Consider the following 24,239-nt stretch of genomic DNA (forward strand, 5'->3'; position numbering starts at 1 on the left):
ATTAGCAAAATTCTACACCGCTGTTCCCTTAGGATTCAGAGAATGCCTCTGCCCAACTTGTTCAGTAACGAATGTGGCTTTAGCAATTAAAACTAATCCATAAGATAAGGTTGTAAGATACAGTAAGTAGCACTAGCAGTGACTTTGATAGGCTGCAATTTCTTTAAGCATTTTTCTAACTGATGTTTTTTCTAAAATCAACTTTTTGAAATCTCTTAAGTCGTGTTTGGGTTGTTGTTTTTTAGCCTTTTCTGCACCAACTTTATGTGCAACAGATTGTGATTTCTTTTATAGTATGGACATGGCTCCTATTTGCTAGTTTGTTTAGAAATGCATTTGAAGACAGTGCTTTTTGTGGAGACCTTACTGCTTAAAAGCAACAGGGAAAGCTAATAAGGTTCATGAGAAAGACATTCTTTAATTGGGCCCATAAGCTCATGCCTTTTGTGAAATTACTTTGGGGCTTTATAGTCAAAGCAGGTCTGCAGAATAGTTTGGAGGAATGTATATACCTGTGTTAAGGCCACAACATTGAACTCAGCAGGTCTTACTGCTGACTAGACATGTAGAATTGTGCTGTGTAGGGTGTAGGGTAAGTCTGCATTCTCCATCTTCCAAGCCTTAAAACTGACTAAATACTGTACAGCCTTGTGGTGTCAATATCAAGAAAACTCTTCTCCCACTTTTTGGGTGTGCTGCTTAGCATCCAGCCCAAAGTAGAGTTCTGAAGAACTAGAAAGCTTGCTTATAATTTTGTGACATTTTGGTTGGTCCTAGTTAAGGTATTTTCCAACTGTGGATTTCGAAGTCTTTAGAATGGATCACAACTTTCCATGCTTTTTAGTGTCTAGTTTTGCTAGTGACCCTGGGTGTTAGGCTAAAGCAAGGGCTAAGGGCTCTTCAGAGAATTCCAGGAAAATTATAGTATGGTTTAAACGATTTTCATCCAGTATCCTGCCCTCCCTCCTTTGGCCATATTAATATATCTTCACAATTATATAGCTTGCCCCTACTATTTATGCTCTCCTTTTTGTGAAAACACTTGCATACTTTCAGTAAAGTGAAAGACCTACTGCCAGGGTATTGGCGTCAAAGCATTAATTGTTTGGGTATAGAACTGTTGCTTTTTCTACACCTGGCCTGAATTTAGATAAACTAAAGGAATAAATCCCACACATCCGCAGAGTGAACCTATTGTGTGCATGTTCCTCAGAGATCCAAATTAAGCCTTTTTCTTGTATGGGAAAAATAATTTAAATATTAAGGCATTGTTGTAAACTGTGATGTGGTTGTGAATGTCTGCACAGGAGCTTTGTGCACCATGATGAGAGATGGACAGATGGGAAGCAGCTGAGAAGTATTACTGGTACTGGGTGACTCAGTGTGAGTTGTGTGACAAGCACCAAAATTGAGAGGATTAGTGTTGTGGCTTAGAATGTATTGTGGGATCAAGGTGACTGAGCTTCCATCTAGTGCTGTTGACGATACTCTTGTCTGTTACAAAACTGCTTATGTTATTTAATTCTATCAGTTTTCTCTTTTAGATTGACATGTTCAAATCAAACTTGGTTAGACTCAAAATGTTTCCAGTGATCAGACAAAAAGTATTCCCGTTGTCATTTAGTAGTATAGTGCAGCCCTCCCCAACCTGGTGCCCTGCAGTTGTTTTGGACTACAACTCTCACCAGGAATGATGGGAGTTGTAGTTCAAAACAGCTGGAGGGCACCAAGCTGGGGGAAACTAGTGTAGTGAGACAGTACTAGGGCAGTGTGTGTCTGTTTACAGTGTTCTAAAAGAATATCTGGGATCCAAGCCACTGTATCTGTTATTTCCTATTATTTTGTAGTAGTTGTGCTGTACTTACTGTTTGAATGTTGTGAGCCACTTTAAGCACAATTTTGTGGGAAAGTAGCATAGAAATAAACACATGTTGTTGATGATGGTGATGATGGCCCTCTCTGAATCTAGACATTATTTTGAGATTTCATAGCTCCAATAAACCCTTTCTAAAGGTCAAAATAGGTGAGATGTGGGAAACCTGGGATCAGATCTTCAGGTATCTTTTTCAAACTTCCAAAGTAACCATCACATCAGGGGAGTTGAAGTGGATCAGAGGCATGTCACTGGGGGGGGGGCGGGAAGAATTAAGGTATACTGCTGCTTCCCATCCCCCGCAAACATACAAAGCTTTTCTCTACTGTTTTCTCAATAGAAATCTCTTTTTCTTTTCCATGCCCTGCCCCCCCCCCCGGTTGCTATTTGCTTCAGTAGTGAAAGCAGATGGGTCTATACTGTAACTGTGTGTTTCCTCAGTGGGGTAACAGCAACTTGAAGAAGGGAGAATTTAGATCAGGAAATGGGAACATGGGCAGGTAAGGGGATAAACTACTCCAAGTCCTGTGCCATACTGGCTGGGACTGGTGCAAATTGGAGTCCATCTTATGGATGGCCACAGGTTCTTCAGCTTTGTTCTATAATTTAACAAATATATCAGAGATCCAGTCGTGTCTCATGTAGTTTGGCTAGGTTCATGTTCTAGAACACACCCTCAGTTAAATCAGGGGACTGGCTAGACTTAAAGGCCCCCTCCCTCACCATTGCTCCATATGAACTGAGAGTGTAGCCTAGTAAACACTCAATGCTCTTTTGCAGCCATGCATTGCAGAATGCGATCAGGTATGGTGGACAAATGGAACTCCAGATAACCTTCTAAGGAACTTCAGGAGTGTCCAGAATACAATTTGCAAGTCTCCTCCGGTAAAACAGGGGACTTTAGAAAGTATTACTCTTGTGGCCTGATCTTTTGTGCCTTTGCTTTTTTAAAAAAAGTCAAACTGAGATCAGTGAGATATATTCTCAAGTGAGTGTTGACAAGAATGCAGGATCAGTCTAGTTTTTCCCCAGCAGTTTTTTATATTAAAAAAGAGCCATCAAGTTGAACTGATATTTTATTCTATAATCATATAGGAAGTTTTGAAACCTGTAAGCGAAGCAATCATACGTGGGGATGCCTAGTGCAGTCGGTCAAGCTGTGGCCTACTGTAGTTGACGAATCAAGTTGGAGTAGGCTGCATTGGCTTTCATCATTTCCATGGACACTTTTGCCAGTGAGATCATCCTGTGCTTTGAGCAACAATAATTGTCTTCTGAAGACAACAAATTTGAAAATCAGCTGAAAAGTTAAACAAAAACAACACTATCATTATTTGACCATTATTTCACCAAACTGGGAGGCAATGGAAGACAGTAGTGCCTGGCGTGCTCTGGTTCATGGGGTCACGAAGAGTCGGACACGACTAAACAACAAAATCATTATTTCTCCAAAGATAAGCAGACCCTTAACAGTACTAATTGATTTGATGCAGTTTTGGCAAGATGAGCAACAAAATGACGCACACAAACACACACACACTTTGTATAAGTCAGCTTTGTGGTTGCAAGTAGAAAGGTTATCACATGCATGATTAAATAGATGCACATATGCAGTGAATATGTGGGCTTCAAGGTCTGGGATGACTATTCTAATCCAAGTTGTCCTTTGTGTTTTTATCAAAGTAGTGGATTCAGAGTTTTTTTGTGGGGGCGAAAATATGTTCTTCCTAATGAAGAGAGTGGATGTTAAATCCAGCCAAGACTTCCAAGACTGATAGGAAAAATTCAGACCAGGTCTTCATGAGTCAGTTGTCAGAAAAGAAATACACTTGTTTGGAAATCAAATTTTCCAGTGAAAAGGGCAGCTTTTTCTGGCGTATTACAGATGAGAATTCCATTTATGGTAAACCAAAAGCTAACTGTTCTGCGTAATGTTTCCCATGGAAGACATAATTATTATTTTTAACAGGGAAAACTTTGTTGTTCTTGGTTTGTGTTTGAAACAGTATCCTGAACTATATGTTAAAAGTCGTTTTTGCTCTGCAGCCAAATCCTCATACATTGCTGTTTAGTGTGCTTTATTTAACCACTTTTTGTTGGTAGTTTGGGCTCCACTACAGACACTGAGCTAGTATGAATCAATGCTTTCAATTAAGGCTTCAGTTGTTATGAATTCCCACTAAAGATGAAAATCTAAGTCCTGTATTTTGTGTTGAATTAGAATGGGCTAGCTTTTAAAAATGGAATGTGTTAGTAAATCAAGAGACTAAGAATTAACACAAATAGATGTTTGATTTGATAAATAATATATATCTCATTTACTTTGCTGAACTGGGACTGATGCTTCCTTTCTGCAAAGAAGAGAATACTTGGTTCCATGTATTGTTAATTTTTAAAGCTAGAAAATCTGAAGCAATGCCAGTTCTTCAGAAGAGTTAAAGGTTTTTCTGATGCTGCATTGTCAGTCTTAACTAGTGTCAGCATCCCAAGGTTGCAGTATATGTAAATCTTGCTCTTTGACTTACCGTGGCTTTCATTGAGGTGGTAAAACTGCACTCATGCATAATACATGCAAACAAAGTGCGTTATATCTCCACCCACTATTTTGTATCTATGATCTTCTGAAGATTGGGACCAGGGCAGGACCTATACCACTGAGCTCTGCTGCTTGTTTAGTCTTGCAGTGTTCCTATAAACTAATAGCAAACATCTGAGTGTGCACCCTTATGTAGCTAAAAGGGTACAGTCTCATACCCTCAAACATTTCTCTGATGAAAATAGGGACATTCCTTTCCATAATTATAATTTTACTATTTATGCCCCACATATCTTACTGGGTTGCCCCAGCCACTTCGGGCATCTTCCAACTTACCGTATTTTTTGCACCATAGGACGCACCGGACAATAGGACGCACCTTGTTTTAGAGGGGGGGGGAACAAGAAAAAAAAATTCTCCCCCTCTCTGCCCAGCGCCCTTTCAGTGAAGCGGCAGGAGGCGCTGCGCAGAGAGGGGGAGAATTTCCCCCCTCTTGTTTTCCCGCTCTAAAACAAGGTGCCGTTTAAGGTGCGTTCAGGCGACTACCTTGGAAGCCTGGAGAGCGAGAGGGGTCGGTGCGCACCGACCCCTCTCGCTCTCCAGGCTTCAGGTTCCTTTCGACCTGCTCTTTGGGGCTGGCGGGGGGAAGCCCACCACCAGCCCCAAAGAGCAGGTCAGGGAGCAGCGGAAAGGCACAGCGGAGAGGCTGCTGCCATAGTCGCGCGTCACCTCTCCAGCCGGGAGAGAGTAAGCGGGGCTATGGCTTCTTTAGCCCCACACGCGCTCTCCCGGCTGGAGAGGCGGTGCGCAGCTAAAGAGGCTCCTGCCATAGCCACGCGTCACCTCTCCAGCTGGGAGAGGGTCGCGGGGCCATGGCTTCTTTAGCCCCGCGCACGCTCTCCCGGCTGGAGAGGTGACGCGCGGCTATAGAGGCTCCTGCCACAGCCGTGCGTCACCTCTCCAGCAGGGAGAGAGTCGCGGGGGGCTGCTTTAGCCCCGCGCGCGCTCTCCCGGCTGGAGAGGTGACGCGCGGCTATAGAGGCTCCTGCCATAGCCGCACGTCACCTCTCCAGCGGGGAGAGGGTCGCACGGGGCTTCTTTCCCCCCGCGCTCGCTCTCCCGGCTGGAGAGGTGACGCGCGGCTATAGAGGCTCCTGCCATGGCCACGCGTCACCTCTCCTGCCGGGAGAGGGTCGCGGGGGGCTGCTTTAGCCCCGCACGTGCTCTCCCGGCTGGAGAGGTGACGCGCGGCTATAGAGGCTCCTGCCATAGCCGCGCGTTACCTCTCCAGCCGGGAGAGGGTCGCGGGGCTATGGCGTCTTCACTCCATAGGATGCACACACATTTCCCCTTCATTTTTGAAAGGGAAAAAGTGTGTCCTATAGAGCGAAAAATATGGTATATACAAACATAAGGAAACATTAAACATTAAAAAACCCCCAAACTTCCTTCATTAAAAAAAACATGTAAAAAACTATTGCCTTCAGGTGTCTCGGGGCGGATATTTCTCCAATGAAAATAGGAACGCCCTAAGGAAAAGCGGGACATTCCAGGGTCAAATCAGAAATTGGGAAAGCTTCTCTAAATCTGGAAAATAGGGACACTTGGAGGGTCTGCAGTCTATACTCAAGAGGGAAATAATTAAATCATCACAAATATAAGGATGGGAAGTTGCCAAGATAGATAGATTCTGATGTAAATTGTGTGTCATATGATCTTAATGTAAATAAATGTAAAATAGTAAACTTTTTTTTTTAAAAAAGAAAGCTTTGGGGAACCCCATTGCTTGCAAAAATGCACAAAAAGTTTAAGAAAAAATCCGGAGGAACCCACTTCTCAAAATAGCACAGTGAGGACTACTGTAATCATATTTACCGTAACGGTCATGGAATGCTGACTGTTTGGGGGCAGGGGTGTGGAAAACTGGGGTGGGGGAGAGGGGAATGGCATGTTAATTTTATTTATATTTTGGTATATTAATGAACATTTAATACATTAATGTGAGCTGAGATACTTTTGATTAAGTAGTAAATGGAGTATATCCTGGAAAAGTGCATGGCTGACTGGCTGGAACTCTGGACAGGAGCATTTTAAGCTGCAGCTTTTGTTTCAGGTCCACTTGCAGCACTCTTTGCAGAGACCACAAGGAGCAGCCAAAATCAAAGAGGCCCATTCTTTTTGGCAAGTGTGTCGCCTGTTGTGAAAATGGTGCAGCTCTAGGAAACTTTAAGCCATGATGTGGTTTTGACTGGCCTTCTGAGCCAAGCAACAGGCAATGGTACTGTTTGAGCTTCACTGCTGCCAGTTGGGGAGAACTTTGCCATCAAGACTTGAGCCTCTTCCACCCACCCCTTCCTTCAGAGGCCTAAAATTTAAATCTGAAGAGAGGCAGTACTGGAATGACTGGATTGTGCCTGCTGTTTCTGGGGAAGGTGGCGAGTGAGTGGAGAATCTGGTCTGGCCTTACCTCGTAAGTCACATGTGACTTACGAATGGAGTATATCTATGAGTTCAGTCAACTAGTAGCCGTATTTCCAAATCTGTAACTGAGGCATCAGTTGCACAACAGAATGAAGTTGTTGGCAATGTAATATTATAATGTTAATATTTGCTAGATCCTGCTTGATTTATCCTTTTGTGTCCACTCTGATTAATTCTCCTCTGGGCACAGAGAAGCGATTATGCAGGCAAGACACAATTCACCATACAAAGAAATACCTGCTCTCTTCTTTGTCTAGAAGGCAGTGATACGCAGTGATATCTTTCTCCAGCTGTGTTTTAATGGACAGCAGAGTTTCGCGATCCCTCTGCTGCTGCTCAGTCTCTGCTCGGATTTCTCCTACTTCTGCTTCCAGCTTGGTGATGACAGAACCTAAATTCTGAAGCTCTATGTCATGCCAGTGCTTGGCATCATAGAGGGAGTTCTCCAAACCTCTCTTCTGCAAGGACAATAAAATCCTGTTGTAATGTAATTATATATAGGTAATAAAAATACTAATACATATTTTTGGCCTGCCCAACTTGTGCTCTACCAAGGTAAACACAGCAGCCATGTAGTGTGGCCTCATATGATAAGACAGTGGAGAGTTGCATTTGGTAGTTATGAGCTGGGGAGGTCCGCTGTAGGTTTTCATAGGTGAGAATGCTGAAGTTTGTAACCTTGGCATGTGGAGTGGGACACCTGAACCTTGTCATCTTTCTTGACAATAGCTCCACACACTAGTTGGCCAGTAATTTTGGAAACTTGAGAGAGGTTAACAAGTGGTGTCTAGAACATTGAGAGGAGCTGTTGGCAATGAGGAGCATGTGTACAAATACTTGAATCCATGTTATAGAGGCTCTGCAGAATGCAACCATTCTGACAGAGGCCTTGTTTGCATGCAAAACTAAGCCAAATCGTAGCTTAGGGAGAACAAGTAAGCATGCAGGTATCCAGATAGGTATTCTCCTGGTCCTACTATTGCTATGCTACCCAAAGGTAAGCCATGGTTTGGCTTAGCATTTTGTGTGAACCCCGCCTTGTGGGTTTTCCCCAAACAAACCACAAGCAGTAAACTGAGCACAAATTGGTTCAGCTCATGGTTCATTGAGAGCAAGACAATCACATGTAATTAATAATAATAATAATGTGATAAAACATCAAACATTAAAAACTTTCCTAAACAGGGCTGCCTTCAGATGACTTCTAAAAGTCAGATAGTTGTTTATTTCCTTGACATCTGATGGCAGGGCTTTCCACTACCGAGAAGGCCCTCTACTTGGTTCCCTGTAGTTTCACTTCTTGCAGTGAGGGAACCGCCAGAAGACCCTCAGAGCTGGACCTCGGTGTCCGGGCTGAACGACGGGGATGGAGATGCTCCTTCAGGTATACTGGGCCGAGGCAGTTTAGGTCAGCACCAACACTTTGAATTGTGCTCGGAAATGTACTGAGATGTCTAAATGCAGTTGTTTTTTCTGGGGGTACACAGGTACGCATACCCCTAAACATTTTGTGAATCTAAGTTTGGCCTCATTGAGGGGTAGTATTTCAATATTAGTAAGAAAATGAGAGTACCCTAAACATTTTTTAAGAAAAAAAGCATTGTCTCTAAACGTAACACTAAGCCACACTGTGGCTTTGCTTCAAGTGGTGTGGCAGAAGCAGGACTGGTGGAGGAGTGAAGCAGCCACAGTTTTTGCTTTGAGTACCCGCACACTCGCTCTGTCTCTTTGGCCATTGTGTTTGTCCTTGCATGCAAACTAGGCCACAATCCTGAAAAGAACCAAAGGGGCATTACTGATTTCAGTGGAAGAAATTTAAACACTTGCTTAATGCTCCTACTGGAATCACTGGTAAACAGTTATAAGTCACCTTTCCAGCTTGTACCCTAAGTTTTATAGCTATAAAAACTGTTTTGAAAAGTGGAGTTTTCAAGCCTTGGTGCCCACAAGAAGCGTGTGGTTGCAATTATAATGGATGAACAATGGTTTGTTGAACACATTTAAAAATATCTGCTGCAATCCTATGCACATTTAGGTAAAGGTAAAGGGACCCCTGACCATTAGGTCCAGTCGTGATCGACTCTGGGGTTGTGGCGCTCATCTCGCTTTATTGGCCGAGGGAGCCGGCGTACAGCTTCCGGGTCATGTGGCCAGCAGGACTAAGCTGCTTCTGGCGAACCAGAGCAGCGCACGGAAACGCCGTTTACCTTCCCGCTGGAGCGGTACCTATTTATCTTCTTGCACTCTGGTGTGCTTTCAAACTGCAAGGTTGGCAGGAGCAGGGACCGAGCAATGGGAGCTCACCCCGTCACGGGGATTCGAACAGCCAACCTTCTGATCGGCAAGTCCTAGGCTCTGTGATTTAACCCACAGCGCCACCCGCACATTTACTGGGGAATAATTTCCATTGAAATCAGTGGCTTACTTCTGAGAAATCATACAGAAGGATTGCACTGATTCTCTTATAGCATAAGGTGTCAAACCCATATACAAATAGGAATCTGTTCATCCTGGAAACAATAGCCTTGCACCTATAAACAGATCTCATTTCTGACTCACCAGAGTTCTCAGTGATTCAGTCTCTGCTTGCAGGCTTTGGATTTTGCAAGCTGTTTCATGAAACTCTACCCTCAGGGATTCAACCAGTTCCTCCTCTTGTGTCCGTACAGATGGTGCTGTTTCTGTGGCTTGCTGACAACATTTAACAAACGGGGAAAAAATGCAGATTCTTGTTTGCTGTTCTGTTATACCAGGCATCCCTAAACTCTGCCCTCCAAGTGTTTTGGGACTACAATTTCCATCATCCCTCATTATAACAGGACCAGTGGTCAGGGATGATGGGAATTGTAGTCCCAAAACATCTGGAGGGGCCGAGTTTGGGGATGCCTGTGTTACACAAATATATCATATACAATTCAGAAGAAAAACTGCTGGGATTTTAAATCCATCACTTTCTCCGTTTACAGTATATACTGGTATATAAATATTACTCTTGGTTGACAGTGCTGATTGGAAAAAATGGAGGGGAGCGTTATTTCATGGAGTAATTTGGGCAGTATTATTTTTAAGCTTTCCACACACATAATGCTTGGTAAGCTTGGCTTTATTGGAGAGGTGCTCCATCTCCCTAATCATTTTACTTTGAAAGCCTATGCATGTCTACTAAAACACAAAGCCCATTGAGATAAATGGGACTTACTCCCAGACAAATGTATATAAGATTGCAGTCTTCTTAGTTACTCTTACCTTGTTTTGTTCTTACCTTGGTGTGGAGCAAGGCGCCAGTCTCAGTTCGGTTCCTTTCAATATCTTTCTCCCAATGAATCCGGATTTTTTCCAGTATGTCATCCAGGCCTGTTCCAATGGGAGTATCTAGTTCTTCCAGTGGTGAGACAGCAAGCTGCTTGTAAAGCATCTTGACATCCTGAAAACCACCCACATAAATAAATGGGCAGCACCCATTGAGATTCTAGCAAAAGGAACAATTTCCATTGATGCAACTGGGTAGACGTCATTCGTGGCCACTGCAGCCTTACTTGATTTCTTGTTGTTTGTTTTCTACAAATAGTAACTCAAATGTAAATGCAGTACAGTCAAACCTTGGTTCCCGAACACCTCCGTTATTGTACATTTCGGTTCCCGAACGCTGAAAACCTGAAAGTAAATGCTCTGGTTTTTCAAACATTTTTCAGAACCCGAACGTCTGACGCGGCTTCCGCTTGAGTGCAAGAAGCTCTTGCAACCAATCAGAAGCTGCGCCTCAGTTGTCGAATGTTTCAGAAGTTGAACAGTCTTCCGGAATGGATTACCCTCGACAACCGAGGTTTGACTGTACATGGGAAATTGCAGTCAAACATAACTAGTAACCATAGGACTAGTTAATGCATGAAGGGGTTAAGATCATAGAACTCAATTAGGAACTCAGAGGTGACGGGGGAAGTCTCTTCCTTTCCTCACTCTTTTCGTGCCATGTAACTGACCAGGAAGGATGTGTCTGAGCTTGCTCCAAGCTCAGACTGCATGCTTGAAACTGTATTTTGTACCCAAGAGTATTCCATTTGTGTTCTCCTTGCTGCTGAAACAGTGCATGAATCAGACCTTTGGATTTTGTAAGTAAAGCTTTTAAAGTGTGTGGTCTGTTCATTGCCATACGGTAGTGAGATAGGATCAAGTGCTGTTTGCAAACTAAATGGGATATATAAAAGGCTCTAGCAGCCTATATTCCCCACGCTGTACTATTGCTTAACTCTGTGATTGTTTTAAACTTTGCTGGGGCGCTCTCCCCCTAGATCAGATCTGTTTCCCCCCACAAAATGCTCGTATTCTGATTGGAATTACTGATGGTGTTACTGTTCACAAATAGCTATTTCTATAGCAAAAGCTGTTTGGTGACAGAGAGAGCTCACTTTTCAGGAGGAACTTTGTTTAGAATTGCTGGAAATGAAATTATTTTCCTCCTATCCTGTGATAGACATGGCTAGTTGATGTAGAAAGTGTTTCTCATGGGAAGTCTGGGGTTTTTTTTTTTTTTTGTTTTTTTTTAGTGTATCTGGGTCATTTCACGGGACCATTTTAATTCCATCAACCTTGATGACTGTGTTGATGATGAAATAGTTACCTAGGTGCTCTGCCATAGACCCAGATTCTAAAGTGCAGTGCAGTACTGTTCATATATTATCAAAAGTAACATTCAGTTCATTGCGGCAGCCTTAGCATGCCATTGCCACTGGCTTTTTTTGTATCCTTTGTCATGGCCTACTAAATTGAGGGAGTCTGCCATGGCTGCTGCGTTGTGTTGGGGTGTGTTTTATATATTGTATTCATGATGTTTTTACCAAATTTTGTGATTTGCCTTGGGAGGGTTTTGCTGTGAAAGATGACATATAAGTAGGGTTGTTGGAGAATATCAGGAATAGAAGCAGGAATGGAAATTGCCACGCCACAGTTTGCATGTTTTTGGAGGTAAGGAATGGAAATCACACAAATAAACACCAGCGGTATTCATTGCCATATTTTTTCAGTCCACAGTTTTTATATAAAAATTACGTTATTTTTTGCATTCTTGACATTTTTCTTCCATAGAAATTATGTAATTTCGATGAATGCAGGACAGGCTGGAAATCACAGCCTCCTTGCATTATGTAGAGTTCTTTAGATATTTCAGCTGGCATGAATAGGAGATAAAGAATTCTTTTTTTTAAAAAAATAATTTTTATTAAATTTTCCATTATACAAATTCGCCATATCAAACAATTTTCACAAATTTCAACTTTTTGGACTTCCATCAGCTTCTCTGCCAATCATCCATTTTTTCCCATTTTTACACATTTTCTGAATTTAATATTGCATTTTAATATTACTCTTACTATCCTATTTCTGTTTAACAGTACTCCTCTAACTTTCACAAAGCCTTTTTAAATCCCACTAGCGTTGTTTGTTCGTCACATATACTTTGCAGGATCCATTTCTTCTGTTTCCAGTCTGCTTGGTAGAAGGCCTTTAAATTTATTTGTTTAAACTAGAAGCTAGTAGTCTGGGTTTCTATGCTGGCCATGGAGAAGTGTACCCATACAGAAACACAGGGTACTAGCCCCCGGAATAGTAGTAAAAAAATAGTAGTAAAAAAATAGTAGTAAAAAAAATAGTAGTAAAAAAATAAAGTTCAGGCTAATGACTTTTGTGGGGAAATTTACAGGGCTGTTTTTAGCCCCTATGGTTTTATGAACAAGAGGCAACCTTGCCTACATAAAAACCTACATTTCTGTAGAGATAGCACCCCACGATCAAGGTGTTTCCAAGGCAGCAGGTAAAAGTTAAGCTTATCAGTGCACAAAAAGCTTAACCCCTTGGGGAGAGCAGAGGCTTCCTAACCTGAATGTAGCCAAAGTGTTTTTTTCCAAATATTTGGCTATAAGGTTATATGAATGTGGACTTTCATGTATGTTTAAATGGCACTGTGTCACACAGAAGTGAAAATAGCAAAGTATGTCAGAGCCTGCTTATTGTTTTGAGATATAGGCATTAAGTTAAGCTTATGCAAAAAACAAATACAAAAAACCACCAATTAAGAGCCCTGCACTGTGACATTAATCGCAAAGTTCAACAATAAACACTATTTTTGGCAGAAGTTAGCCTTTGTTTGGATAGATGCCAGTGAGTCGCCTAAAAAGATAAGCTCTAGCCATATGCTGTTCTCAGCTCCAACTTACCTCTTCATGATTCTTTGACAGTAAAGTTAATTCTTCTTTCATGTTTTCGATCTGGCTCTCCAGATCCACCTTGGTCAAATTAGCATCATCAATCACTTTATAGAGAGAATTAATTTCATCTTCCACTGCCTTTCGGAACGGTTGCTCATTTTCATACCTGCAGAAGAAATGGACAGCATGTTGGGACACTGCAGCCCAGAGCTCAGTCTTCTGGCAGATGCATTTGTTACAGGAATAGGAAACCTGTCACCTTTCAGATGTTATTAGACTCCAACTCCCACCCTCCCCACCTGGCATATCCAGTGGCGATGGGTGTCTGGGGGGTGTTAGCCTGGGAAGAGGGCAAATCCTCTGAAGCAGCCACCAAGTTGTGAAACTCCCTCCTCACAGAGGCATATCTGGTTCATTTGCTATACAGTCAAACCTCGGTTGTCGAACGTAATCCGTTCCGGAAGACCGTTCAACTTCTGAAATGTTCGACAACCGAGGCATGGCTTCTGATTGGTTGCAAGAGCTGCTTGCACTCAAGCGGAAGCTGCATCAGACGTTCAAGTTCCAAAAAAAAGTTTGAAAAGCATTTACTTCCGGGTTTTTGGCGTTCGTGAGCTAAAATGTACGATAACGGAGGTATTTGGGAACCGAGGTTTGAGTATAGCTTTCGGCAAATGCCGAGGACGTATCTCTCTACCCTGGCCTTTGTCATCTGAGATGTGTGTTTTAAGGGACTATCCTGTTCCTGTGACTGTAATCAGTTTTCACTGTTCTTAGTACTTAATCTTAAATTGTTGTAACGGCTGGTGGAGAGCAAGTAATGATGATTATGATAATATTACTAATGTATCACAGTCAAAAGCTCTGTCCCACTGATAGATGGCCTATGAATTGATCCCTTTCATTAGGATTAACCCCTCTACTATTATTCCCAGTCCGAATCTTTCCCTCTCTTCTCTCTCATATCAATAGAGGAAGAGAAAATTGACCTACGAGAGATTACCTGTCCTTAACATCTTCGGCACAGGCTTGAATATTTTCTGTCTGTAACATAAGCCGGGCATTTTCCATGACTGCATCGCCGACCTAGAACAGTTGAAGCATTCATATATAAATAACAAATACAATCTGTATCCAGAACCGGGTCCTTCATTGGACCAGACTGAATTTAATCAGCTCTGGACACCTTGGTGTTAATACTCAGTAGATTTCTTGTTGATTGATATGTGTTAACCAATGGCTTCATGGGAGTCTGTGAAAGCGCTGTGGCAGTGTAGAAAAAAATCATTGGATTGTCATGGTGAGCTATTGGGGAAAGTGGCTTGCTGCATGACACAGTTGCCAGAAGGAGTAGCTTAAAACAACCTGGAGCTGGATAAAATTGCTATAAATTGTTGTGGTGATTTGGAGGTTTAATCTGAAATCAAGCTGGATTTGAGTTTGTTGGTGTCTTTGGTAACTTCTCTCTCTTATATCCTGGTTGTTGGCAAATTGGATTCTAGATTCACAAGGGAAACTAGTTTAACGCTTAGAAACTTGGCAAAGTTTTTTTATTTTATGGATTATTATATTATGGATGTATGTTCTGTACAATTTTATTAATATTATTGCTTAATACAAGTTTGTCATGGCCTTTGGCTAGAATGATAAGCTTGTGGACTGAAATATGTTGATGATTATTTGCTGGCATTGTTTCTACTTGTACGTGGCTATGGGAGCAAATGCTTAAAGGGAGGGTATCATATATTTATTACAATATACTGTGAATAAATTTGCATATAGGAATGCAGTGGGTACCATCTTGAGAGTGATATAAAGGGCAGTTGGGCTGTATGTTGCAGTTTTTCTTCCTCTAACATAGTACTAGTTGGAGTGATAACATTTGGGGAGGGCAGTGGAATGGCATGGTGTAGGAATTATTACTTTTTACTGTTGATAGTTATGGGTAAGAATTTTGACTATTTGCATTTAAAGGCGAACCTACCTAGTTCTCAGTTTCAGAAACAATACGCAAACTGAAACAACCACCCTGCAAATTTTTCTCTGAATTTCGCAGTGCAGTTCTCCAGCCAAGTAATGCGTACAAAAAGACATATACCAGTGTGAAGTGTGCCTAAAAATGCACATAATAGTGAAGAAATAATAGTGAAAATAACATGGAATTATACATTATATTAGCAGGGATTGTTTTGTAAAATGGAGTCTATTAGGCAAAATTGCATTAAAAAAGTTTGTTCTGCTCTGCTGTTAGTGCTCCAACAGCAGTAATACAAAAAAGAGGAATTCCAGATAGATGCTTCTCAGGGTCCCTCCTAACTCTACAATTCTATTCTTCTATGGTTCTGCAACATCCAAAGCCCCACCCCCAGCATGTCCCCATAATAGTGGGGGAAATTGCACCAGCCTGGAGCTAGTGTAATTATTTCTCCAGCCACCACTGGTCTTTCAGCCTGACCAGATCTAGAGCAGGCAGGATTTTGAATTTGGTTCCTCCGCCTCGTATTCTCCTTTCCCCTTCCTTTTAGCATTGCCCTGACAATGTGGTGCTTGCCATCTGCAATTTTTATAAGTACTTGATTTGGAAACGGTAGTTAAAAAAATAATAATTCTGCTGCCCAAACAATTTGTGTCCTTTAAAACATTTTCATCTATCAAATCCTGCAGCCTTATTTTAAATCCAGTCTTCCCACCTGGGATCCCCAGGGTTTGGAAATATGACTGTGTCAGGATTTTTTAAAGGGGAATTAAAAATATGCATTTTCACACTTTACGGCTAACAAAAATAACACTTACATTTCCCTTGTGTAATACTAACTGCTTCAGCAGTAAACCTCTCTTGGGAGGGGGGACTGGAATTAGATGGAGATTTTCGTTAATTATTTTTCTCAGCTCACTTTCTTCTAAACTAGAAGGAAGGCTGCAATTTGTAACACCTTGTTTTCAGGTTCAGAGAGAAGTGCCATCTTTTAATTTGGTGCATTGACTACACAGCTGTCCTGCTGACTCTTGGGAATATTTTTTATCAAAAAGCTCTCTTTGGACTATTTAATAATGCAACCAGAATTCAAATCTCATGGGCCAATTCTCTCTCTCTCTCTCCCTCTCTCTCCCTCTCTCTCTCTCTTTTGCATGCGTGCATATACACACACACACACACACACACACACACGAGATTTGTAGCAGCTTCCCACAGCATCTAACTATGGTGGAATAGCCCTACAAGTTTTCAGCAGCTGCAAACCACTCGCTCACAAGATTCATGCTGTTTCCTGCATGCAGATTTGGCCTTCTGCACAGCTAAGATTGCCAATTTCCTTTGTCTGCATGGACTTAGGAGGTTGCTTGGGGACACATCCACACCATACATTTAAAGCACTATGATGCCGCCTTAGTCATGGCTTCCCCCAAAGAATTCTGGGAGGTGTCATTAAGAGTTTGTTGAAGGTGCTGGAAGTTGTTAGGCAGCCCATATTCCCCTCCCCGAGCTACAATTCCTAGAGTGGTTTAACCATCCCTCTTCACAGGGAACTCTGGAGATTTGAGAAGGTGAATAGGGGTCTCTGCTCCCTTAACAAACTGCAGCTCCCAGGATTCTTTGGGGCAACCCATGTCTGCTTAAAGTGGTACCACGCTTTAAATTTATGGTGTGAATGTGGCCTGGGTCAGGGGACAAAACTGAGTGGTTTCTGCCTGTTTTGCCTGTAAAACCTGGTGCAAATTCTGCCTGTTAACCTAAGGGAGTGATGGGGAACCTGTGACCCTGCAGATGATGTTCCAGCAGCCCCAGCCAGGATGGCCAATGGTCATTAATAATGATGATGAATATGTTATTCTTTGTACCCCACCCATATGACTGGGCTGCCCCAGCCACTCTAGGCAGCTTCCAACATATATAAAAACATAAAGGTAAAGGTACCCCTGACCGTTAGGTCTAGTCACGGACGACTCTGGGGTTGCGGCGCTCATCTCGCTTTACTGGCCAAGGGAGCCGGCGTACAGCTTCTGGGTGATGTGGCCAGCATGTCTAAGCCGCTTCTGGCGAACCAGAGCAGCGCACGGAAACGCCGGAGCGGTACCTATTTATCTACTTGCACTTTGACGTGCTTTTGAACTGCTAGGTTGGCAGGAGCAGGGACCGAGCAACGGGAGCTAACCCCGTTGCGGGGATTCGAACCGCCAACCTTCTGATCGGCAAGCCCTAGGCTCTGTGGTTTAACCAACAGCGCCACCCGCGTCCCTTATATAAAACCATAATAAACCATTAAACCTTAAAAAGCTTCTCTATTTGCTGATGGGAGTTGCAACATCTGGAGGGCTACAGGTTCATTTTACAGAATACCCTTTAAAGAAGAAAGCCCCCTCCTTGCCCCTGCAGGAAGAAAGCCACCAAACTAAACTGGTTTGTTGAATTGCTTTATTAGAAAATAAAATATATATACACAGCCTGACTGTTATGCCTCCCTCTTTTCATGTGCCTGTTCCATTGGCACTTTAATCTATTTGTGATAGCTACTATTTACACTGAGTTCTGCTGGTGATTTTGACTAGCTTAAAATCAACAAATTGTGGCTTGCTATTTAATACTTCATTATAGTGCTGTTTGTACTAATAAAATGAATTGTCAGGAATTTAGTATGGTTGTACTGATTGTTGAAACAGTTTGTTCTGTGATTTTGTTAGCTTTGTTTGAATAGCTGCTCTTTTTAGTTGAACTTGACTGCTGTGCAATGTTGTTAGGAGTGTTCATGCACTTATTTATACCTCGAGTCCCTTTCAGTGCAGCATATGCTGCAATAAGGCTTGTAAATCAGCCTTACTTGACTGGTAATGTGTGCCTCTAGAACAGTTTCTCCCTCACTCCATCCCACAACTTCTGGAAGCAGAGAGGCTTCACTCAGAATGTTTTCAGAATATGTAAAGACAGCAGTCCCAGCCTCTGAAGATTTTACAGAACTTCATTTCTGTCTGGGCATATTGGAAGGCGGTGGACCCAGAGCAGTGACTCAGGCAGAGACGCAACAGGCACCCACCTCTCAGGGCCAGTAATGTTGCTATAACTCTGCATTGGGGCACAGTGGTGCACAGCAGAGACTGGTCCATTAGGGTGCATCGGGCACTCCCTCACCAATCTCAGTCTGTCTGAGGTTCAGGGGGATGCAGTAACAGCCACCTTCCTCTTCATCAGCCATCCTCCTTTTGTGGCATGGGTATTCCTTTTGCATTCAGGGTGCACAACATCGTTGGCAACAAAACGCCAGCCTTAGCTCCACCCCCACCCCGTCTTCCAATTGAATCTAAATTTACCCCTTTCTATGGAAAATCAAGTAAGTTTTAAAAAGCATTGCCAGTAATAACCCATTTGTGATATCTATGCAGCCCATTTACAGTACAAAGCACTCTTACCTCCCTCCCCGTATTATTATTATTAATTTATATACTACCCTATAACCGCACGTCTCAGGGCAGTTTACAGGACTGCTTATAGGACTGAAGCCTTTTAAAATAATAGCAATAATATTGAACATTAACATTTTATATGTGAACAGGACTGTGTTGAGAAGATGAGTGTACAATGATTTAACATAATTTACAGATAATTGACATCAAATCATCTAGGAAATGCACCTGACAGTGAGATACTATGGAAGTCTATTCAGAAGCAAGTTCAATTGGATTTATTCTTGGGTTAGTTTAGCGTGTATAGGTTTGCAGGCTAAATGCAGAGTTATGACTCAAGTATTTTACTGCTTGTGTGGAAAGTGGTGCTCTTAGTCCCAGCTGAATTAATCCAGAACAATTGAGGACTTTCCTATTTCTGTCTCGTGGGGGTGGAGTGGAGTGGAAAGAAGTGACCGGAGGGTGTGGTGCCCACATCACACTTTGAGCATTCCAAATGTGTCCATGGGCCCTAAAAGGTCTGTTTCTCTGACCCCTTAGCCTGTTCACCAAAACATTCCCAAGAAATTGTATTAGAGTAGAGCAGAAGTTTTCAACCTTTTTGAGTCCATGGCTCCCTTGACCAACTGCATTCTTTCCACGGCACCCCCGTGGGGGTCAGGAGCCCAGTTGTGTCACCCCTAGCCTGCACAGCTGGCAGCCCCTCACCCCTTTATGAACACCCTCCCTTGTGGAGTGTTCCATCAGCCTCATCTCCTCTCCCCTCTCCTGGGGAGTCCTCTGGGCAACTGCAGTGGCCACCCCTGGTCTCTGAGCTGCCCCCCCACCCCAAAGAGACGGGCCTCCTCACACTGCCCCACAGGGGCCTGGGAAGCACCCCAGACCCAGAGGCACCATTCGCCTGGGGAGCTTGTAGCCAGGGCTGCTGCAACTAACAGCTGTGCAAGCCTTTGGGAGGCAGAGATGTAAGAGGGCATCAGAGGAAGGGAGGGAAGGAAAGAGGGGCAGAGGCCAGTGTTGCCCATGGCACCCCTATCATCCAGGGCACCTCAGGATGCCATGGCACACTGGTTGAAAATCACTGGAGTAGAGGCATCCAGGACTTCAGTCGCTCCGCAAGATCTACAAGGTGACCGTAGTGCTACAGCAATGCTGAGTCAATATAGGCACACAAGTGTGCCTTCCTAGTGCTTGTAGGGTCATAATTTTTTATTTATTTTGCCCTTTTGCCTCTTGCACTATGTAGGATCATGCTTTAATTTCATAAGATATTTGGGTTGTGTTGGGAGTTTGTTTTTTTTTAAGGCAGTTTTATAAAATGGGTAAAAATGTCCACAAATTTTAGATGAAAAAACGTCTTTCTTTGTTTGCAAAGACCTTGACTGAAACGTTCCCCTCCATGCTAAACGTTGCGTAAGGGGTGGAAGAAACGCCTTGCCATAAAAAAAAAATAGACCTTGCTTTTGGAGAATAAGATGAATGAAAGAAGCAAATACCGCTCAGATGGTATTTCCTCATTACAAACAGCATCAAGCTGGCAATGAGATAACACCAAGAGGATAAACTCGCTGTTTTGGCAGCGTTTCTTTCGTAGTTTTGCTCCTAAATGTAACGACTGCTCTGAGGAGAATTGGCTGACTATGCCAAAGAGGGGAGAGAGAGCTTTCCATTCTTCCCCTCTTGTGCATGAACCTCCTCAGGGCAATTCCCATACATAATGCATTCCCTACACACACACACACACACACACACACACACACACAGTGAAATGATGTTAATTACCATGAAGATAAAAATTAAAGTGTGCCAGGCAGGGTAGCTCTACCCTAGCACGAGGCTGCGTTCTTATCACTGGCATCAGAAACCCTTTGTTCTGGTTAACAATTCGTTGGTCTTTGTCTTTCTTGCCAGTTTTCATACTCACTTGGTGGTAGATGCTCTCCCAGCTCTCTCTCAGGGCTCCCCAGTTGTTGGCGCTGGAAGATTTCTTGTTCAGGTAAACACGGATGCGGTCTTCGAGCTCCTGGTTGACCTGCTCTAAAGCTCTCACCTTTTCAATGTAGTCCACCAGGCACCCATTCAGGCTCTCGTAAGATAGGCCCCGTCCTCTTTCCAGCCCCTGGGGCAATGGGACAGTAGAGCAAGAGCTACGGAGGCCTTGTAAGAAGACGCTGCTTATACCCAGAGCTCTGCGGGACACCCGGGTGCCCAGGCTGCTGACACCTCCTGTTGGCACAATTCCCACATAAACCCCCGACGGCCTGGACAGGCTGCCTGCCCCACCGATGCTAACCCTACGGCTGGCGGTGCCTGCGCTCTCCGCTGCAGACGTAGAGGGCTGCTGCCCCAGAAAGGAAGCCCTGCGTCTTGTGAAGGGCATGCTGCACCTCGGACTGCCTGCACTAAATGAGCAGCCTCTTCCCTACGTGCTCCTCTGCTGCTGCTGCTGCAGCCAGCGGGTCGAGATCTGCAGAGCGAAGCAGGATTTGGAGGGGGGCTCATTATCTGTGCTCTGTCCCGAGAGCTTCTGGGACATTTCTCATTGTCTTTGGCTGCGTACCACAGGCGTGTTTGTTGGAAACAATTGTTCGGGCCTTTCCCCTCAGTCAGCAATCTATTTCATGAGAATGATCTGTCTGTTGCAAGAGCAGCACATGGAAAGGACAATGTGGTCCAGAGCCTCAATTTGGGCTGGGTAGGGGGCGAGGAGAGATAATTTCTTCCATGTTTAAATGCTGCCTTTCTCTGGGCTTCCAAATGCAGGGTTTACATGTACTGGCATGAGTCCAGCTCACAGAGATGCCTCTTATATGCCAGGAGCAGCTCTAGCTGAATTTAAGCAAGCAGCACTGCTTGTACCGTCCCATCTGATCCTGAGCATCAAAAGGCCTCCTGGCTGTTGACACATGAATGATCATTTTTGAAAAGTAGTGTAGAAGCTTGAAGCAAACTGGCCTGCTGCCACGTTGTGTGTGTGTGTGTTGCTATTGTTTCTATGATTGACAGGGGCGACCCACCAGCCTAACACTTTCACAGTGATAAGAAAGCAATAAGTAAGTGAAAACTGGCCAATTCTTCATTAAGTCTCTTGTCACTTATTTTGGGGTTCCTTCATATTTTTGCTGGTGACAGAGGTACAAAATACATTCCCACCCACAGAGATACATTGATCATGTGTGATGAAGGGAACAGGCAGGAGTTGGACTAGGCTCCAAATTCAGCCCTGGTCATATTTTATGGATGCCTCACTATCTCTAGGCCTTAGCTCCACATCTCTAAAATGGGAATAACAATCTCCCTCATTTGGTTGTTGTAAGATCAGATACAATGAAAACTGAAAGTGTAGCCTTTGTAAATAAAAATTATAAATAGTACAGGAACAACCTCGCTTGACGAGTCCTGAACCCTCTTAGTTTTGCAGACCAGAGTGCTCAAAAGAAAGCAAGTTGCTTAGCAGTGTTTGGGACTGGCAGGAAGGGTATATGTCCCCTAATCCACTCTAAAGAACATGATAAAATTAGCTTAAAATCTGTAACGACACAAAACGTCAAGCAAGATGTAACTAAAAGCTGATTTAGAATCAGAGCCAAATAAAAATTGGATTTTGGAAGCTGTTGGGAAGGCTGGCATAACAATTCCATCGAGCCACGCTGTTAGAGGCTCACCAAGTGGAATGCCACAAATATTCTCTGAGCCTGGCTGCCTATTTGCCTATATGGCAGAGCGTAGAGTCTTGCCTGGCTTGTCAGCCCAATCCCTTAATGCTCAGAGAATGCTCTGTCAGCACGCAGTTTAGTCACAGCACAATGTTTTTGTGGAAGAGGGATAGCTGTCTTTTTTGTTCCATGGCTCAACCCAAAAGAATGCCAGGCTATAGCCTAGTATATCAGCAAAGGCTCCTGCGCTTGCTCAATCTTGTGAAAGGGAGGAGAGAAGGGAACAGAGAATGATGTGCTAAAAAAAACCCCCCTCGCTTGGTTACATGCAAGTGGAGTACAAATTAAAAGCATCTAGCAAGGGCGACAAAAGGAACTGGTTCAGCAGGCGTTTTTGCTTAGAAATCACTTTTATTTTATAAAGCTGGAGTTTGGTCTGTAAAGTTTTTAATCACACTTATAAAAAAGAGGTCGATAATTCTTGTGGGGTGGGGGGAAGCTCAAAAGGTTGCTCATAATTCAAGGTTACACAAAGGTTATATTTATAATATATATATTTATATATATATATATATAGATTTATATATAGATTTTGGAGACAGTGGAGATTGGACTGCAGGTACAAGTCATATTTCGGACACTTGCTCATGTCCTGCAAATAGCGTTTCTTGACAGAAAGGGTTAACAAGGACCATGCCGGTGTCCCTGTAATCACCATTAGCTGGGGAGCGCGGCTCAGACAGGTGGTCCTACAGGGAAAAAGGGGTCAGGGGAGAGAAAGGGAAGAAAATATTAAGCTTCAGAAATACAATAAGGGACAGTCAACATGGTAGAATTTGCACTGGCAGGACAAAGTCTTGAAAAATATCCAGTATCCAGTCAACCAATGGTTCAGTATGGCCAAAGCAAAGCTTTAAAAAATGTAATACTTAGGATTCACTGGTCTGAGCTAAAAGCAGTAGGGTGAGACAGAAATGTCAGTATCCCCTTAGAGAAAGGTGGTTCCTTTATACTAAGAATTGGAGGTCTGTGACTTTCCAGATGTTGCAGTTCTCCAGCTTACATTAGCCCATGGAACTTGGCCAAAGGTCAGGGATGATGGGAGTTGTAGTACAGAAAAGATCTGGTGTGCTACAGGTTCCCCATTCCAGCTTTGTTCATTTGAAAAATGTGGAATTGTACAGTTGGTTAGGTGGATCGTCCATGCTAGGTGATGGAATCAACTGTGACTGCTGACTTTCATGTCATGTCCTTTTCGTGAACATTCTAGCAGCTGAAAAATCTCTCAACAGCACATTGTTCATAAATAGCCCAGCTTCTAGGAAGAAAGTGTGGAAACCCTCACACAGAGATTGGGATAGCAGGGGCTGGGTAGGGAAGCCTGGTGGGAAGGAGGCAGGAAAGCTTAATGGCAGGATAGTGGCTGAAACAAACAAAAAAAGACCGAGCAGGTTATCAACTGAGAAACAACCTGAGGGAAGTGTGGAGAAACTGGAAACCAAAAGAAAAGAGGAGGGAGGGGACAGATATATAGACCAAGGATTGGGAACCTGTGGTGCTCTAACAACAACTTGAGGACCACGGGTTCTCCATCCCTGTATAAAGAGAGATGGGGCTGTGGGGAAAATCTGACAGAGAAGGTGGTTTGGACAGTGTGGAGAAGATAAGAATGAAACTGGGTAAACTGAGATGGCTAACGGAATTGGGACAGAGAACTCCCTTGTTTTTGCTATTGGATGCTGAGTGTTGTTTAAGTAATACTATTATATGGGTAGCATTGAAATGTGTTTTTCTGGTATGCTATTATATTTGCCATTGTTTTACTCTGCCATTATTTAATTTTTTGTGGCATTTGCTTGGGATGCACACCTGTTTCTTTGTAGCATGCCGCTCTGAGCATATATATTTTTCTTGTGGAAAAGTGGCGTACAAATTGAATGAATGAATGACTGAGTGAGATGCAAATTTAGAAGCAATTACTATCATTTGAATAGAAATACAATTCTTCTCAATATAGTGAGAAAGATGTGACTAGGTGTACCAGCTCAGACTGTTGTCCAGTGCTACAGATGGGTCACTTCAAGGCCCCTGGTCTC

At 43.2% G+C, this 24,239-nt stretch overlaps 2 protein-coding genes and 1 long non-coding RNA gene across 12 annotated transcripts in view; 1 reads left to right on the forward strand and 2 right to left on the reverse strand.

Moving 5' to 3' along the window:
* Window positions 1-24,239, forward strand: part of LOC310745580 — a 35,686-nt gene that overhangs the window by 1,871 nt on the left and 9,576 nt on the right. The window contains exon 3 of one of the 6 annotated variants that reach the window (XR_014540174.1): window positions 20,399-20,483. The exons of the other annotated variants lie outside the window; for them this stretch is intronic. This is a non-coding gene — a long non-coding RNA (uncharacterized lncRNA). The remainder of the gene's footprint in view (window positions 1-20,398; window positions 20,484-24,239) is intronic. 6 annotated transcript variants of the gene reach the window in all.
* On the reverse strand, window positions 2,937-21,654 carry BFSP2 (beaded filament structural protein 2). The gene is made up of 7 exons (XM_083578169.1): window positions 20,412-21,654; window positions 14,094-14,176; window positions 13,100-13,256; window positions 10,153-10,314; window positions 9,450-9,581; window positions 7,128-7,348; window positions 2,937-3,173 (listed from the first exon to the last, which is right to left on the reverse strand). The coding sequence occupies exons 1-7, from the start codon at window positions 20,865-20,867 to the stop codon at window positions 3,170-3,172; spliced, it is 1,215 nt and encodes a 404-aa protein (XP_083434295.1). The 5' UTR covers window positions 20,868-21,654; the 3' UTR covers window positions 2,937-3,169.
* TMEM108 (transmembrane protein 108) overlaps window positions 22,535-24,239 on the reverse strand; it is a 184,573-nt gene continuing 182,868 nt past the window's right edge. For all 5 annotated transcript variants that reach the window (XM_083578132.1, XM_083578128.1, XM_083578131.1 and 2 more), the window contains one exon: window positions 22,535-22,892. In XM_083578132.1, coding sequence (XP_083434258.1) covers window positions 22,770-22,892 — 123 coding nt within the window. In that variant the 3' untranslated portion in view covers window positions 22,535-22,769. The remainder of the gene's footprint in view (window positions 22,893-24,239) is intronic.

This window comes from Podarcis filfolensis, assembly GCF_964270895.1.
Source record: "Podarcis filfolensis genome assembly, chromosome: 12".
Classification (NCBI taxonomy): domain Eukaryota; kingdom Metazoa; phylum Chordata; class Lepidosauria; order Squamata; family Lacertidae; genus Podarcis; species Podarcis filfolensis.

Excerpts from the sequence above, each read along its gene's own strand:
- BFSP2 (XM_083578169.1), bottom strand. The coding sequence starts at position 20,867 with ATGCCCTTCACAAGACGCAGGGCTTCCTTTCTGGGGCAGCAGCCCTCT. Across the intron at positions 14,177-20,411 it reads GGGAGAGCATCTACCACCAA|GTCGGCGATGCAGTCATGGA; the intron begins GTGAGTATGAAA and ends CAACTGTTCTAG. Across the intron at positions 13,257-14,093 it reads GCCGAAGATGTTAAGGACAG|GTATGAAAATGAGCAACCGT; the intron begins GTAATCTCTCGT and ends TTTCTTCTGCAG.